Source organism: Trichosurus vulpecula, chromosome X, assembly GCF_011100635.1.
Source record: "Trichosurus vulpecula isolate mTriVul1 chromosome X, mTriVul1.pri, whole genome shotgun sequence".
Taxonomy (NCBI): domain Eukaryota; kingdom Metazoa; phylum Chordata; class Mammalia; order Diprotodontia; family Phalangeridae; genus Trichosurus; species Trichosurus vulpecula.
The window spans coordinates 18,194,102-18,207,849 of NC_050582.1; the positions used below are offsets into that span (position 1 = coordinate 18,194,102).

General features: G+C 42.7%; 1 protein-coding gene across 1 annotated transcript in view; it reads right to left on the reverse strand.

The window, feature by feature from the left end:
* Nucleotides 1-11,053: 11,053 nt before the first annotated feature.
* KLHL4 (kelch like family member 4) overlaps nt 11,054-13,748 on the reverse strand; it is a 276,789-nt gene continuing 274,094 nt past the window's right edge. Inside the window, exon 11 of the mRNA XM_036740231.1 lies at nt 11,054-12,941. Coding sequence (XP_036596126.1) covers nt 12,882-12,941 — 60 coding nt within the window. The 3' untranslated portion in view covers nt 11,054-12,881. The remainder of the gene's footprint in view (nt 12,942-13,748) is intronic.

Below are 13,748 nucleotides of genomic sequence, written 5' to 3' on the forward strand. Positions count from 1 at the left end.
AGTATCCAGTGGGTTTCTTATAGTTGCTGGTGATTACTGGTCCCCTGCAGCACTAAGTCTAAGATCTGGTAAGCCTGTACCTTTGTGTATCACGTATGGATTATACTTTTTTTTTATTCTTGTAACCTCTGTGAAAAAGCAAACAGATGCTGCAGTATATGGCCAAGCAGCAAAGGAAAAGTGGCAGATAAAGGCCTAAGGCTGTAAACTTCTCAGGCCTTTGAGTGTGAGGAACCAAAAAGTGGTAGAAAAAAGAATTCCAGCCTCAACAAGGCCTGGAGCCAGGGATCAATATAGTAGGCAATTGTTGACAAAGAAACCAGGCAGTTTTTACCTTGGGACAGAATTGGAGGTGATCTGATTTCTTCAGAAATCGAGGGGTCCAACCCAAACAAATCCCTCACAAAATTTTTTGGCTCCCACGAGTCATGGGATCACAGCTCTTGAACTGAAAGGTGCATTCGATGACATGTAGTTCAACGTCTTTCATTGTACAGATGAGGAAATGAGGCCCGTGGAAGTCATGGCTTGCCCAGCATCACGTAGGTAGTGAACTCCAATCAATCTATCTTTGTGCTGGGCACAGGAGACACAAGACAAAAATCAAGGCTAGACCCGGGAGGATCTTATTTGATGTGCCGCCAGGTCCCCGGGGAAGGATTGCAATGCATATGGTAGATTTCTATTTTCAACTCTCCTGCCTTGCTGTTAAGTTCATTTTCTTCCTGATGGAGCCCAAATGCTTCTCAGTGTCCCCCAAATTTCACAACCTTGAGGTGAAGCTTTAGTTACAGTTCTCTTCCCTGTTCTTCAGCCTGAAGCTAGAGAAGAGATATAGTGAGGCTTCCTCCAGCCCTGGTCTAAGCATTGCCTTCATTCTTTTCTACCATCTGTCTCCATTGCTTCTCCCGACTTCAGAAATTATTTTTAGACAAAGTTAAAAGTGAAAACTTTTTAATGTGACTCCAAACTCATTTGAAATATCCAAGCAATATTTGGGTTCCATTGCTGTTAACCGAAGGAAATTGGGTTGCTCAGTTTCTTACTATTTCAAACCAAATCCAGCTGCTGTTCAGCCAAGCTTAAATGGTATTTGACAATAGAACCACAAATAACAAAGGTACCAGGAGGCTCAGGGTGAAAGATTGCTAGAGATTAAACTCCCTTGCCCCTCATTGCCTCTTCTAAAACTCTAGAATCCTCCAAACAATCAAATATGAGCTTGGAGCATAGAGGAGAGGGCATGTTACTCCCAATTACCCAGTTTCCCCCCCTAGACCTTTCCAGTTTCTAGTAATCCAGAGCTTAACAAAACAATTCTCTTCTTGTATTAGAAGAATTAAGTTTGGAAATGCCTGAAGAGGAAAAATGTTTTGTGAAATTTGTCTAGACAAGGAAAACAATTATCACCTGTGTCTATATGGCTTCGCAATGTAATGAAAGCAGAAACTGGCTAGTCCTTCAGCTGGATAGCTTCCAACAAACTGACTGTCAGCCACAGCACCTTTCAGATATTCATATGAGGGACTGATGTTATTTCTGAGCTCTTATCTGGGTGATTTGCTTTGTTTTGGCAGAGCTTTCATACCACGGGCTTCTAAAAAGACTGGAGAATTTGAAGAAATGCTTTATATTGTTTTTTGTAGTTTTTCTGTCCCTGCATGTTATTTTATCAGTATAGAAAACTTCTGTCATGGAAATTCCCTCTACCAATGCTGACCACCACCTGCTCTGCAACTTATGTGGCCTTAGGGGTGCTAAGGAGGGAAGTGACTTGCACAGGGTCACCCAGCCAGCATGTGACAGAGCCAGCTTGAACCTGGGTCTTCTTGTCCCTAAGTCCACCATACCCTGACACTTCTTGGTATCCTAGGAAAAGACAGTTTGATTTCCCTTTCCTTATGTTAAGGGGTATGGAAAGGGACAGGAGTCTGTGATTTCATTGGTGCTAAGAGCTCCCAATGAGAAGATTCCCTCTACCAAGATAGCTTGGCATCGTTTCTGCAACTTTTAAGCCTTAGAGAGTTATCTAGACCACTGAGAAGTACAGTGACTTGGTGAGGATGACACAGATAGTTGTGTCCAAGGTGGGTCTCTCTACCCACTATGCTCTACGGGCTTGTTCCAGAGAGGACAAGCATGCTCATCTGTAATGTTAGTCCAATGCGTGGCTACCACTGGAAATGAACTGAGTGCATCAGTGCCCTCATGCTAAATTTTAGTAGATGATATGAGGCAGATTCCATGATGCCAGATTCTTTCCTATGTCATAAGGAAGATCTAATATATAAGAAACTCCTCATGAGTCTTGGTGAGGATCCCTTCCAGTCACAGAGGACCGTGATTTGATCCCCACCGGGGACACGTGACCACTTTGGGGAGATAGGTCAAGGTAGCATAAGAACACTGGCCTAGGGGAGAGAAGGCCTTCATTCTAGTCTTGCTTCTTCCAATGATTGTGTGACCCTGAGCAAGTGATTCTGACTCTCTAGGCCTCAGTTCCCTCATTTATAAAAAAGAGTTGAGGGAAGAAGGAAATGGTCTAAATAATATCCAGTTCCTTTTAGTTCTAAAAAATTATCTGATTCTCATAACTGAGTGAACTCAGAAAATCTGGAAGATGAAATCTGTCTCTCTCCAGACCCCTCACCCCATACAAAGGAAGCTCGTTTGGCGCCATCATCTGGCCGTTTCATATTCTGAAGAAAAGAGAAGAGAAGAGAGAAGAGCAGAGAGCCCCAAGATAACAACAGGCATTATGGAAAATCTCCCTCACCCCCCAAGAAGGGGAAAATGGAGAAAAATATCCACAAGGCCCACTGGGAAAATATTCACGATACCATGCCCTAGGCAGTTTCCAGGGATGATAGGTCACAAAGAATGCTGGACATAATTGGGAAGGAATTGGGTTCTAATCCTGGTTCGGTGGCTTTCTAGCTGTATAAACTTGGACAAGGATATGACTTTGGGCCTCAGTTTCCTAATTTATGAATTTGATGTGATCTCTAAGGTCCCTCCCATCTCTAACAGTCTGCAATTCAAAAATGGCCACCTGCTCCTTGGGAAGGCTGATGGGTGTCTGGGTGGGTCTTGTCTTACACAGGTCTATAATTTCACTTCTTTTGAATTTAGGTGGAAGAACAGGGCAAACTGAGACATCAGTGACCACTAGAAAGCTGTAGTGAGGTCGTCTGTTTCTGGTGACTTTACAATGAGCCAAACTGCATTTTTGTTCTTAAACTGATTGTCTCTTCTGGATGCTAACTTGTCTCTGGATTGGCTCCTCTGGATGCCACATTGTCTCTGGACTGTCTCTTCTGGATGCCGTGTTGTCTCTGGACTGTCTCTTCTGGATGCTACCTTGTCTCTGGATTGGCTCCTCTGGATGCTACATTTTCTTGCTTTAGAGTGTGAACTTAAAGGGTTTGGGAAATTGGCAGTCAAAGAAAACCTTTAGTTTGTTAAGAGCCCTAAGAAGCTGGAGAATTGGGAGCTTCAGTCAGCTACTTGCGTCTGGAAGAAGCAAAACCCGCAGGGTTGACTCATGTTTACCCCTTGGGTCAGCCAACTGCTCTGGAACTATGTAGACATTGCCCAAAGACTATCCTGGAAGTGACCTCTGTTTCCTTTAAAAATAGAAGATCTGGAGATTATAAAGGAGAGATCGTAAAGATTATAAAGACAACAAAAACATTTTTCTTCCCACTAATGTAATCGGAGGCCCATAAAAGCCAAGTATTATGTACACGGCATTCTCTCCCTCTCTCCAACTCCTCTCACCTCTCCTCTCCTTCTCCTCTTTTCCCCTCCCCCTCTCATTCTTTCTTAACATTTCTCCCCCTTCCCTTCTCCCTCAACCACTGTCCCCCTCCCAAAAGGAGCAGAGCATATTGGATAGAGTGCTACGTCTGGAGTTAGGAAGAAGTTGTTCAGTCTTTTCAGTCATGTCTGACCCTTCGTGACCTTATTTTGGGTTATCTTGGCAAAGATATTGGTCTTTTCCTCATTTTACAGATGAGGAAACTGAGGCAAAATGAAGATGATCAGGCTTCCATTCTCACCTCTGATGCTTAAGTATCTATGTGACTGTGGGCAAGTTGCTTCTCCTCTCTGGGCTTCATTTTCCTTACCTGTAAAATGACTAGATGATTTCCAAGGTCCCTTCTAGCTCTAAATCTCTGATCCTGGAGGTAAAGACCCCATTTGTGAAATGGTCCATTGTGATTTTCCAACAAGCTACCCTCCACATAAGCCATAAGCATATGCCTCAGCAGGCTTCACATATAAAGATCTGAGGGCTAGATTCTAACAGATTGAGTCAGTGTTGACATTTTCTGAAGCAGACAATGAAAAGGCCTGAAGGTCAGAACCCAAATCCTGCTGCTCAGCTCTCTGAGTGCCAAACTTTGAGTGTCCCTGTCCTTTTGGTCTTGAGGAAATGACATGTTGGAGATTGCCTAGAAAAGGGGGGCCAGAGCAAATGGTGAGGAGAGGAATGTGGAGAAACAGCATTTGTCAGTTTTGTCCCAAGAAAGGCAAAACTATCAAAGTTTTTAATGATAATGGCTGAAAAGACACGATCAGACAGCGCCATCTACAGATGAGATTGTATATTGCAAAGGATGCAAACTGATGGATTCATATTGGAGCAAGGGTGTGGGGGCCTATATTTCCTCAGGTGTGATAGGTTATTTAGATTAAGGATCCCGGAGGAGGCCTGATGACTTTCCTGGGGCTGCCCAACTGTCTAGAGGTCATATTAGCATATGAAAGCAGATACATAAGGGTCTTTTCTGAGACATCCCCAGGAAAGGAAAATGCATAGATAAGGGAATTAAGAAGGGCTGGAGAAGGCTGGTGAGAAAGCCTCTGGAGAAAGGCTGGAGGGGCTGAAATCCAGGAGCCCAGACCCGTGGAGCATCCTGCTTGGGCCAGGTTCATGAAGCCATGTTGCAAAGTAGACAGAACCTATATTCTTGTGTGGCTAGGATCATCACATTTTTAGAGCTGGGGATCTATTTAGAACTTAGAAGTCTATTATCTGACCTACCCCCAACATTGGTTTTTAAAGATGACCACAATGAGGCCCAGAAAGGGATGGAAACTTTGAGCTGGAATTCAAAGCCAGATGTAGTAGTAAGCAGTTTGTGTGAAAAGGACTTGGGGAAGGAACTAAGCATTTATATAGTACCTACTATGTGCCAGATGCAGTACTAAGCACTTGAATAGATAACATTTATATAGTACCTATGATGTGCCAGGCACTGTGCTAAGTACTTGATAAATATTATCTTATTTGAGCCTCACAACAACTCTGGGAGGTAGGTACTATTCTGATTGCCATTTTACAGTTGGGGAAACTGAGGCAAACAGAAGTTAAGTGACTTGCCCAGGGTCACCCAGCTAGTAAATATCGGAGACAAAATTTGAACTTAGGTCTTGCTGACTCCAGGTCCCACACTCTATCCACTGGACCATTTAGCTGCCTAAAACTTGTGTGGGGGAGTATGCTGACAAGATCAGTATGAATTAACAGTGTGATGTGACAACAACCATGAAGTTAGTCAGTCTTCAAGGTTTTATTAAATGCTTCCCGCATGAAAGCACCATGCTAAGTGTTGGGGATACAAGGAAAGGAAAAACAGCCAGCCCCTGCTTTCAAGGAACTCAGATTCTAATGAGGGAGACAGACAGCATGTAAATCACAATACATACAGAGTGGATGAAAGTTAATCTCAGAGGGAAAGGATTGGTAGGTGGGTGGGGACAGGAAAGGAGAGGGAGGCCTGCATTCCTGGCATAGGGAACAATAGGTACAAAGGAATGGAGAGGGGAGGAGGGGTGACATAGTCAATAATAGTCAGTAGATATTTATTGAGCACCTGCTATGCCTGGCACTGTGCTAAGCACTGGGGTACAAATAAGAGAAAGAAAGAGGATTCTGCCCCCCCCCCAAGGAGCTTACAGTTTAGTGGGCGAAGACAACATACAAAAGGAAGCTAGAAAGGTGAGGGAGAGGTACCCCACAGGGGCCCTGGTGGAGAAGTGCCAAGTGGGTGAGAAATGAGATGTTGGAGGAACAGCAAGTTGGTCCATGTAGCTGGATTAGAGCATGTATGGGGAGGTGAGGTGTAAGAAGGCTGAGACGGGAAGAAGGTGCCAGCCTGTGAAGGCCTTTAAAGACCAAAGAGAATACTTTCTATTTGATCTTGGAGGTAATAGAAAGCCCCTGGAGACAGGGAGACTAGTTCGAAGATGTTGTGGTAGTCTACGCAAGAAATGATGAAGATTTGAATTCAGCGCATGGCTGAGTAGAAAGAAAGGGACATATATATGAGATGTTTCAAAGGTAGAAACGAAAAGGTTGGCAACGTGAAGAGTTGGGGATGACAGTGAGGCTGAAGGCATGGGTGACTGAGGGGATGGCGGCAGCCTTGATAGTAATAGGAAAGTTTGGAAGGGGATAGGGTTTGAGGGAAAACACAGTGAGTTCTGTTTGGGATCCGTCGAGTTTGAAATGCTTACAGGATACTCGGTTTGAGATATCCCAGAGGCAGTTGGTGATGCGAGATTAGGCCTGGCTAAATAGACCTGGGACTCATCTACAGAAACATGATCGTTGAATCCAGAGAGATCCAGGAAGTCTGATAGTGAGATCTTAAATTGCATGAACTGATGTATAGAATTGAGAACAGAAGAGACAGTGTACCCAGCATTAGTAATAATGCAAATGTAGTTCTATTCAGTTGTGGGTACCACATTTCAGGGCTTTCAACAAGCAGATATGTGTCCATGGGGAATAACCAGGATGATGAGAGGACTGGAAACCAAATCATTTGAAGGAACTAAGAATGTTTAGCCTGGAGGAGAGGAGATAGTAGTAATGTAATAAATGCTGTGTTCAAATATCCGAAGGGCTGCCGAGTAGAAGAGGCACTAAGCTGAGTCCTGTGTCATTTCATGTGGCAGGACCTTCTAACAATTAGGGGATGAACATGTACCTTTAGGAGGTAAAAACAAGAAAATAAAAAGGTCTCAGAGATGCCAAAATATTCATGGCAGCACTTTTTGTGGGAGCAAAAAACCAGAAGTGGAAGTGATTGCTCATTGAAGAATGACTAAACAAGTCATGGTATATGGATGGTCTCATAATGGCCAAATCTCCATCCTCATCCATGTTGACCTCTCTGTAGCCTTTGGCACTGTTGATAACCTTGTGCTCCCTTTTCCTCTCTAGGTGTACACAACACTGATCTCTCTCAGTTGTCCTGCTGTCTGACAACTCCTTTCAATCTTCTTTGCTGGATCTTCAACCTGGCCACTGCCACTAACAGAGGATGTCCCCCGGGGTGCTGTCCTGGGCTTTCTTCTCTCTACAGTCTTGCTCAGTGATCTTACAGCTCCCATGGATTCAGATGTAATCTCTGTCTAAATAATTCTGTGATCTATATATTTAGTGCTAATTTCTCTCCAGTCCTGAGTTACCAACTGCCTCATAGACATCTCGAACTGGGTACGCCATTTGGACATTGCATGTCCAAAACAGAACTCATTACTTTTCACTCGAACCAGAGGTGTGGTAGTAAATGTTTAGCAACCAGGTCTCGGGGCTGGTTGTGCTACAACACATATTAAAGTTTAATCTATATAATATTAACATTTTCTCCATCACAATTAACAAAACAACATATCAAGCCTGATTTGTAGTGTCTGCTGGTTTCTCAGGTGTAAATACTCATAGTGAACATTTAATCATTGAGAACTGGTTTGATCCATATCCAACATGCCCCTGCCTCAAACCTCCCCTCTTCTGAACTTACCCATTAATGCCAAGGACACATCTATCCTCCTTGTCACCCAGACTCACAACCTCAGCGTCATCCTTGATTCCTTATTTGCAGTTCCCCCCATATCCAATCTCATCAGATCTTGTCATTTTCCCCTTCACAATATCCGTCATATATGTTCCCTTCTCTCTTTTCATAGAGCCCTCTCCCTTGGTATGGGCCTTCCTCACTTTTGGCCTCCCTGCCTCAGTCTCTCCCCACTCCAACTCATTTTCCAGTCAGCTGCTAACATGATTTTTCCTAAAACCTAGATCTGACTTTAGCAGCCACCTACTCAAACACCAGTGGCACCCTTTTACCTCCAGATTGATTTACAATCCTTTATGTGGCATTCAAAGCTCTTTGTTAACTTGGCCCCTTCCAAGTTTCCTACTATATATTCTTATACTCTCTACTTCATGCACTCTACATCTCCCACCTCTGTACCTTTGCCCTGGCTGTCCCTCATGCCTAGAATCCTGTCCCCCTTCACTTCTGCTTCCTGAATTTCCTGACTTCTTTCAAGACTCAGCTCAAATCCCACCTTCTGTAGGAGGCCTTTCCTGGTTTCCTCTCCTCCCCTCTACTGATAGTGCCTTCTTTCTGAGATGATTTTCTATTTACACTTTGTGTTAGGTTTAGTTAGGTCATCTTGGTGTACATAAATGATTTTCCTCTTAATTTCTTTGATTACATTCTGGGATATCTAGTCTATATTTGTGTTTAATTAGCTGTGTGCATGGTTTTTTCCCCTCACTAGAATGCAATTTCTTTGAAGGTTAGCACTTTCTAAATTCTTGTTGAATTGATCTGAAATCCCACAGGAATCTCACTCATGGTATGGACTATCATTAGAACTTCTAACTGACAGTGTGTTTAAGCAGCAACATTCCATGTGTGGACAGTTAACACAATTCCCTGACACATTCAACAAGTGCAGAGATGGAACCAGAACCAGGCAGTGGTGCTAGCTTTGAGTTCAATATGCATTGCTACATAGGGAAAGCCAATGAACCAATGTAGATGTAAACCCCATGCATGTTCTCCTCGAAAGGGGGAAACCTGGCAGTTCTCTGTGTTATGAACAGTGTGATATGGAAACCCAAAAAGCTAATGCAATCCTGGTCTGGATTGAGAGACTTCGTGTCCAGGACTGGGGAGGTGACGGTCCTGCTGTATTGTGCCATGGTCAAACCACAGATGGAGTCTTATGTTCAACTTGGGGAACCGAATTTTAGAAAGAAAAATTGGCAAGTTGGCATACATCGTGAAGAAAGTCTCCAGGAGGGTTAGAAGGCTGGCAAGCAAGCAATACGAGGAAATGCTAAAGGAACTGGGCTCATTTAGGAGAAGAGACGCATTGTGGGAGATGCCATAGCTGTGTTCGAATATTCGGAGGGCTGCCATGGCAGAGTCTTCAGACCTGTTCTCTTTGGCCCCAGGGGGCAGAACTAGGAACAGTGTGTGGCAGCTGGGGAGAGGCTGATTTAAGCTTGCTGTTTACGGAAACTTCGTAATGATTGTAGTCCTCCCAAAATGGAATGGGCCACTTTGGCAGGGGCTGGGCTATCCTTCACTGGAGGTTTTCACAAAGAGCCTCAATGACTGCTTGTCGGGTGTGTGGTAGAGATGATTCTTGTTTGGAGATGGGTTAGACCACACCACAGGTTCTTAACCTGGTGTCCAGGGACCCCTAAAGAGTCTGTGGATAGATTTCAGGGTGTCCGTGAACTTGGAAAAAAAATTACATCTTTATTTTCACTAACGGTTGGTTTCCTTTGTAATCCTCTATGTTACAGGTGAGGAGCCTGCGGCCTTAAGGCCGCAGGCTCCTCACCCCTGCTCCATGTTTTATTTTATGCATTTCTAAACCTGATTCTGAAAAGGACTCTACACAGGCTTCATTGGATTGCCCAAGGGCGTACAACACCGCAAAGGTCCAGAAGCCTGGAATAGATGGTCTCTCAGGCCCCTTCTTGCTTCTTGCCACCATCACAAGCAACTTTCCTAACCTACAACTGTTACAGTTAACAGAAAGCTCATGAGGTGAGAAGATTTTTCCTTCTCCTTGATTACTTAAAACAGATTTGTGAACTACACCACAGGATTGGCAGAAAAAAATAATCATTTCAGTTGAACTGAATTGGTCATGGAAGTTACACTGTGGTTACACAACGTAAATGACTTTTTTCCCCATTCGTTTGGCCAGTTTGCCTAAAGATATCTGCAGCCAGCCCAGTGTCTGGGCTTTTTGCAACGAATGAATGTTTACCTGGACTGTTTACCCGGACTGTTTGCCTGGATTATCTCAGTCAAAAAAGTCAACCTGGTAACTGTGCAAACACAGGTGTTTACCTATGTTGTCAATATGGCTATAACCTTTCTTAGGGCTGTTGAGTTCTGTTTGTTTTGATGTCAAAGATTTGGACTTTTGCTGATTACCAAAAGATTATTGATCTGGTTACCTCTCAGTGATCTTTTCAGTTTTCCTGCTGGGCCAAGACAGTATTAGCAGTAGCCTTTCCCCTCTGGTTCCCCTCCCTTAGACACAAGAGAAACAATTTTCTTCATCTAATTCCAATCGTTTTAGTCCCACCTGGGCCTGGCTGCTTAAATGCCACCTCATCAAGCTAGGAAAATAGAATTTGGAGGCAAACTGCATTACTCTTCTAACACCCTACCTTTGGATGCTGTGAGCCCTGAAAGGTTCACATGCCCAGTAAGGTACACTACAGTACTCATGGATAACAGATGGGCAAGGAGGAGGACAAGGCTGATCTTCCAAATGGGCAGTGGGCTTCTGCCTATGTGGTATGACCCTATAGGTGTTGGAAAGGATTCCCCTGACCAAAACATAACTTCCCATGACTTACTTGTTCACACACCTTATCTTAAGCTACAGAATTGGAGGCAACATTATATAGTAGAAAGAACCTTGGAGCTGAAGTCCTGAATCCTGCCTCTGCTACTTATTAGCTATATGTTTCCTCCTCTGTAAAAGGAGGGAGTTGGAGTAGATGATTTCTCAAGTCCTTTCTCCCTCTAAGTCCTATGATATTATGAATGTCCGTATTAAATTCTAGATGCTGGTTTGGGAACAAAAAGTAATTGCTTAGTCTTTATGTAATTACCATGTGTCCAGCACTGTGCTAGGAGTTTTGGAGAATAGAAAAGAAGGCTTTGTCACAGCATCTGATTTGAAAGAGAGCTCTGGGGAATCACACAAAGACTTTATCACCCTTTATTATTTACGTTACATTACTTTGGGCACTGGAAAGGAGAGCATGAAAAGGAGGGGGGAGACAGGGTTAAATTCATTGCCACATTCAAGAATCATTCATTCTATCAGAGAAAGCCAAGTTTATGTGAACTCCACATGCCAATTTCCAAATATCCCTTTGTGCCAATTGCATTGCAAAATTAAAAACCAGTGGGATGATTCACTTTCTATTATTCTGTGGAGATTCTTAAAAGTTTTCTTCACAACCAACAGTAAAAAGCCCATTGAAAGCAACACATATTCACAATCTGAAAATGAAATCTAATTTCACAACCTGAAAAGCTGTCCAAAAGAGATTTTTTTCAATGGTTTATCCTGAATAATTTTATAGGTAAATGAAAGTTAGATTTTAAAGCGAAAATAGCCACTACCCAACTACACTTTTTTTTGTTTGATTAGACGTACATTCTAAACATTCCTTATTGGAACCTTACAAGACTGAAATTAGCAAAAACAACAACAGCGACAAAAAACAACTTCATATAAACTGACAGATGAAAGAAAACTGTAGGAACAATCATGCACGTTGAACGTCGTGGTGTTTCCAAGTGAACACCAACCTTATGAAGCTTCTCATCATCTTGAATTTCAATCTTTTTATTTTTATATTTTTAGCAAACACACTCAGTTAACAATTGATAATCACTGAGTTCTCAGGCATATCTGGGGAGCCCATTACCCACTCTTTTTTGGTGGCAGGTGGCGCTTTGAAGATGGAGCCACAGTTTGTATCAATGTGACAAATACTGGATTTTTTTAATGTGTGAGTTGTGTTTATGAAAGGACCCTAGCCACTTCTTGTTGCCAAATCGCATTTATAACTAAATATAAGGAAAGCCCAATTTCTGAGTAAGTCCTAGCAGATGGTGGGTGAAGAACTCGATTTTCATGAAGGTAACATACTGTGATCAGCACAATAGCAACATGGGTCAACAGAGTAATTTTTAGTATTTCTTTGAGGCAGCATTGGAGTAAGAGAAGAATGCCTTGTTGGAATTTAGACAGATTTGAAAGTTCTTACTTTAGAGCTTCAGATGTTCAATCATAATATTTTAGGTAATCAGAGAAATTTTTTTTTGGCAAGGGACAATCCCACAACATTTGCCAGTTCCAGAAGTTTTTTTTTTTAGTTGAAAGCTGTTAATAATACTGTGGAGGTTTGGAAAACATGTTAAATAAAGCCTCCTTTGGGTGTGACTGAAGGACACAGAAGTGGGCAGGGTCTTAAAGACCATCAAGTCGTAGGATCATAGATTCAGACCTGGAAGGGACCTTAGAGGTCATGGAGTCCAACCTCTTCATTTTATAGCTAAGGAAACTGAGGCCCAGATAGATTAAGTGACTTGCCCAAGGTCACATTGGTAGTATGTGGCAGATGCAGGATTTGAACCCAGGTCCTGTGACCCCAAGGCCAACACTCCTTTCTCTATTTTGTTTCACATCATAATATGTCCTGCCTTGGTCACTACCAAGTTTCATTAAACATTGAGCATTTTCATTCAGAAGCCTGAAATGTGGTTTATTGGATGGGGCTTTATATGAATCAAGTGTGACAACAGTTTTAGGTGGCTGTCATGTGTAATTCCTGGTTGGAAAAAAGAAATTCTAAATTTAGTTTTGAGTCATATACCGAGTTCGATATGACTTGCCCACTTAGGAGCTAGCTCTAAACAAGCACAGCTGCTACTTCAAACGTGTTTGGTGTCCTCCTCTTCTCCTCCTACACTGCTTCATGTGCTGGAAGTTTGCTTTGCTTTGATATTTGCTGGATCTCCTTAGGGCAGTTTCACGACCACAACGCAAGCTCCAGCTCTTCCAATATTAACAGGAACTTCCTGCAGAGAAAGAAATACACGTGGATGTCACGGGGAATGGGTGCTAGTCTCTTTTGTGACATACATTTAGGAACTTGAAACCTAGAGAATGTAAGAGTTAGAAAGGACACGGAAGGGTAGCTAGCTGAATCAATGTGAATGAATCAAGGCTCAGAGATTTATGCTTTAGACTCTAAGAGGCATAACAGAAATAACACCATACTACAGGGTCAAGAGACCGTTCTCGGTTTTAGATGACTCAGGGCGGATGATTCCCCTTCTCTGGGCCTTGCTCCTACTATCCAAAGATATCAAAGACAAATGTTTCAAGATCCTCAGCAAAATGGTTTCCTTACTTGTACCTCTTTAATATATAATATTCAGAAAGTTCATCCTTGAGTCTCAGCTAAATCTCTCCTAATTCACTAATGGTCTTCTTCTTCCCTTTCTGTCATCTGTGCATGGGGCTGCCCCTCAGCAAGAATTTCCTGATCACCACAGTTCCATATGGTGACTGGAGGGCTACTGAAATAAGAAATAAAACTTCTCTTCTCCACCATTTCAAACTCCTCTTGAAGTGGGTAAGACTTCATGCTAAGGCTCTTTCTCTAGAGTGTTCCTGGTAAAATAAATTTACCTGGCGTGGGAATCTATGCAGCATTTAGTACATTAGTATGAGAAGTAGCTTCTTTGTTCGGCATGGTTGGAATGGAGAGTGTGTGAAGAGGTAATGTTGAAAAATCTGGCAAGGGAGACTGGATTCTGATTGTGCTAAATGGCAAACAAAGGAGTTTGTGTTTTATCTTGCATGTATTCTATTAGAGAGTT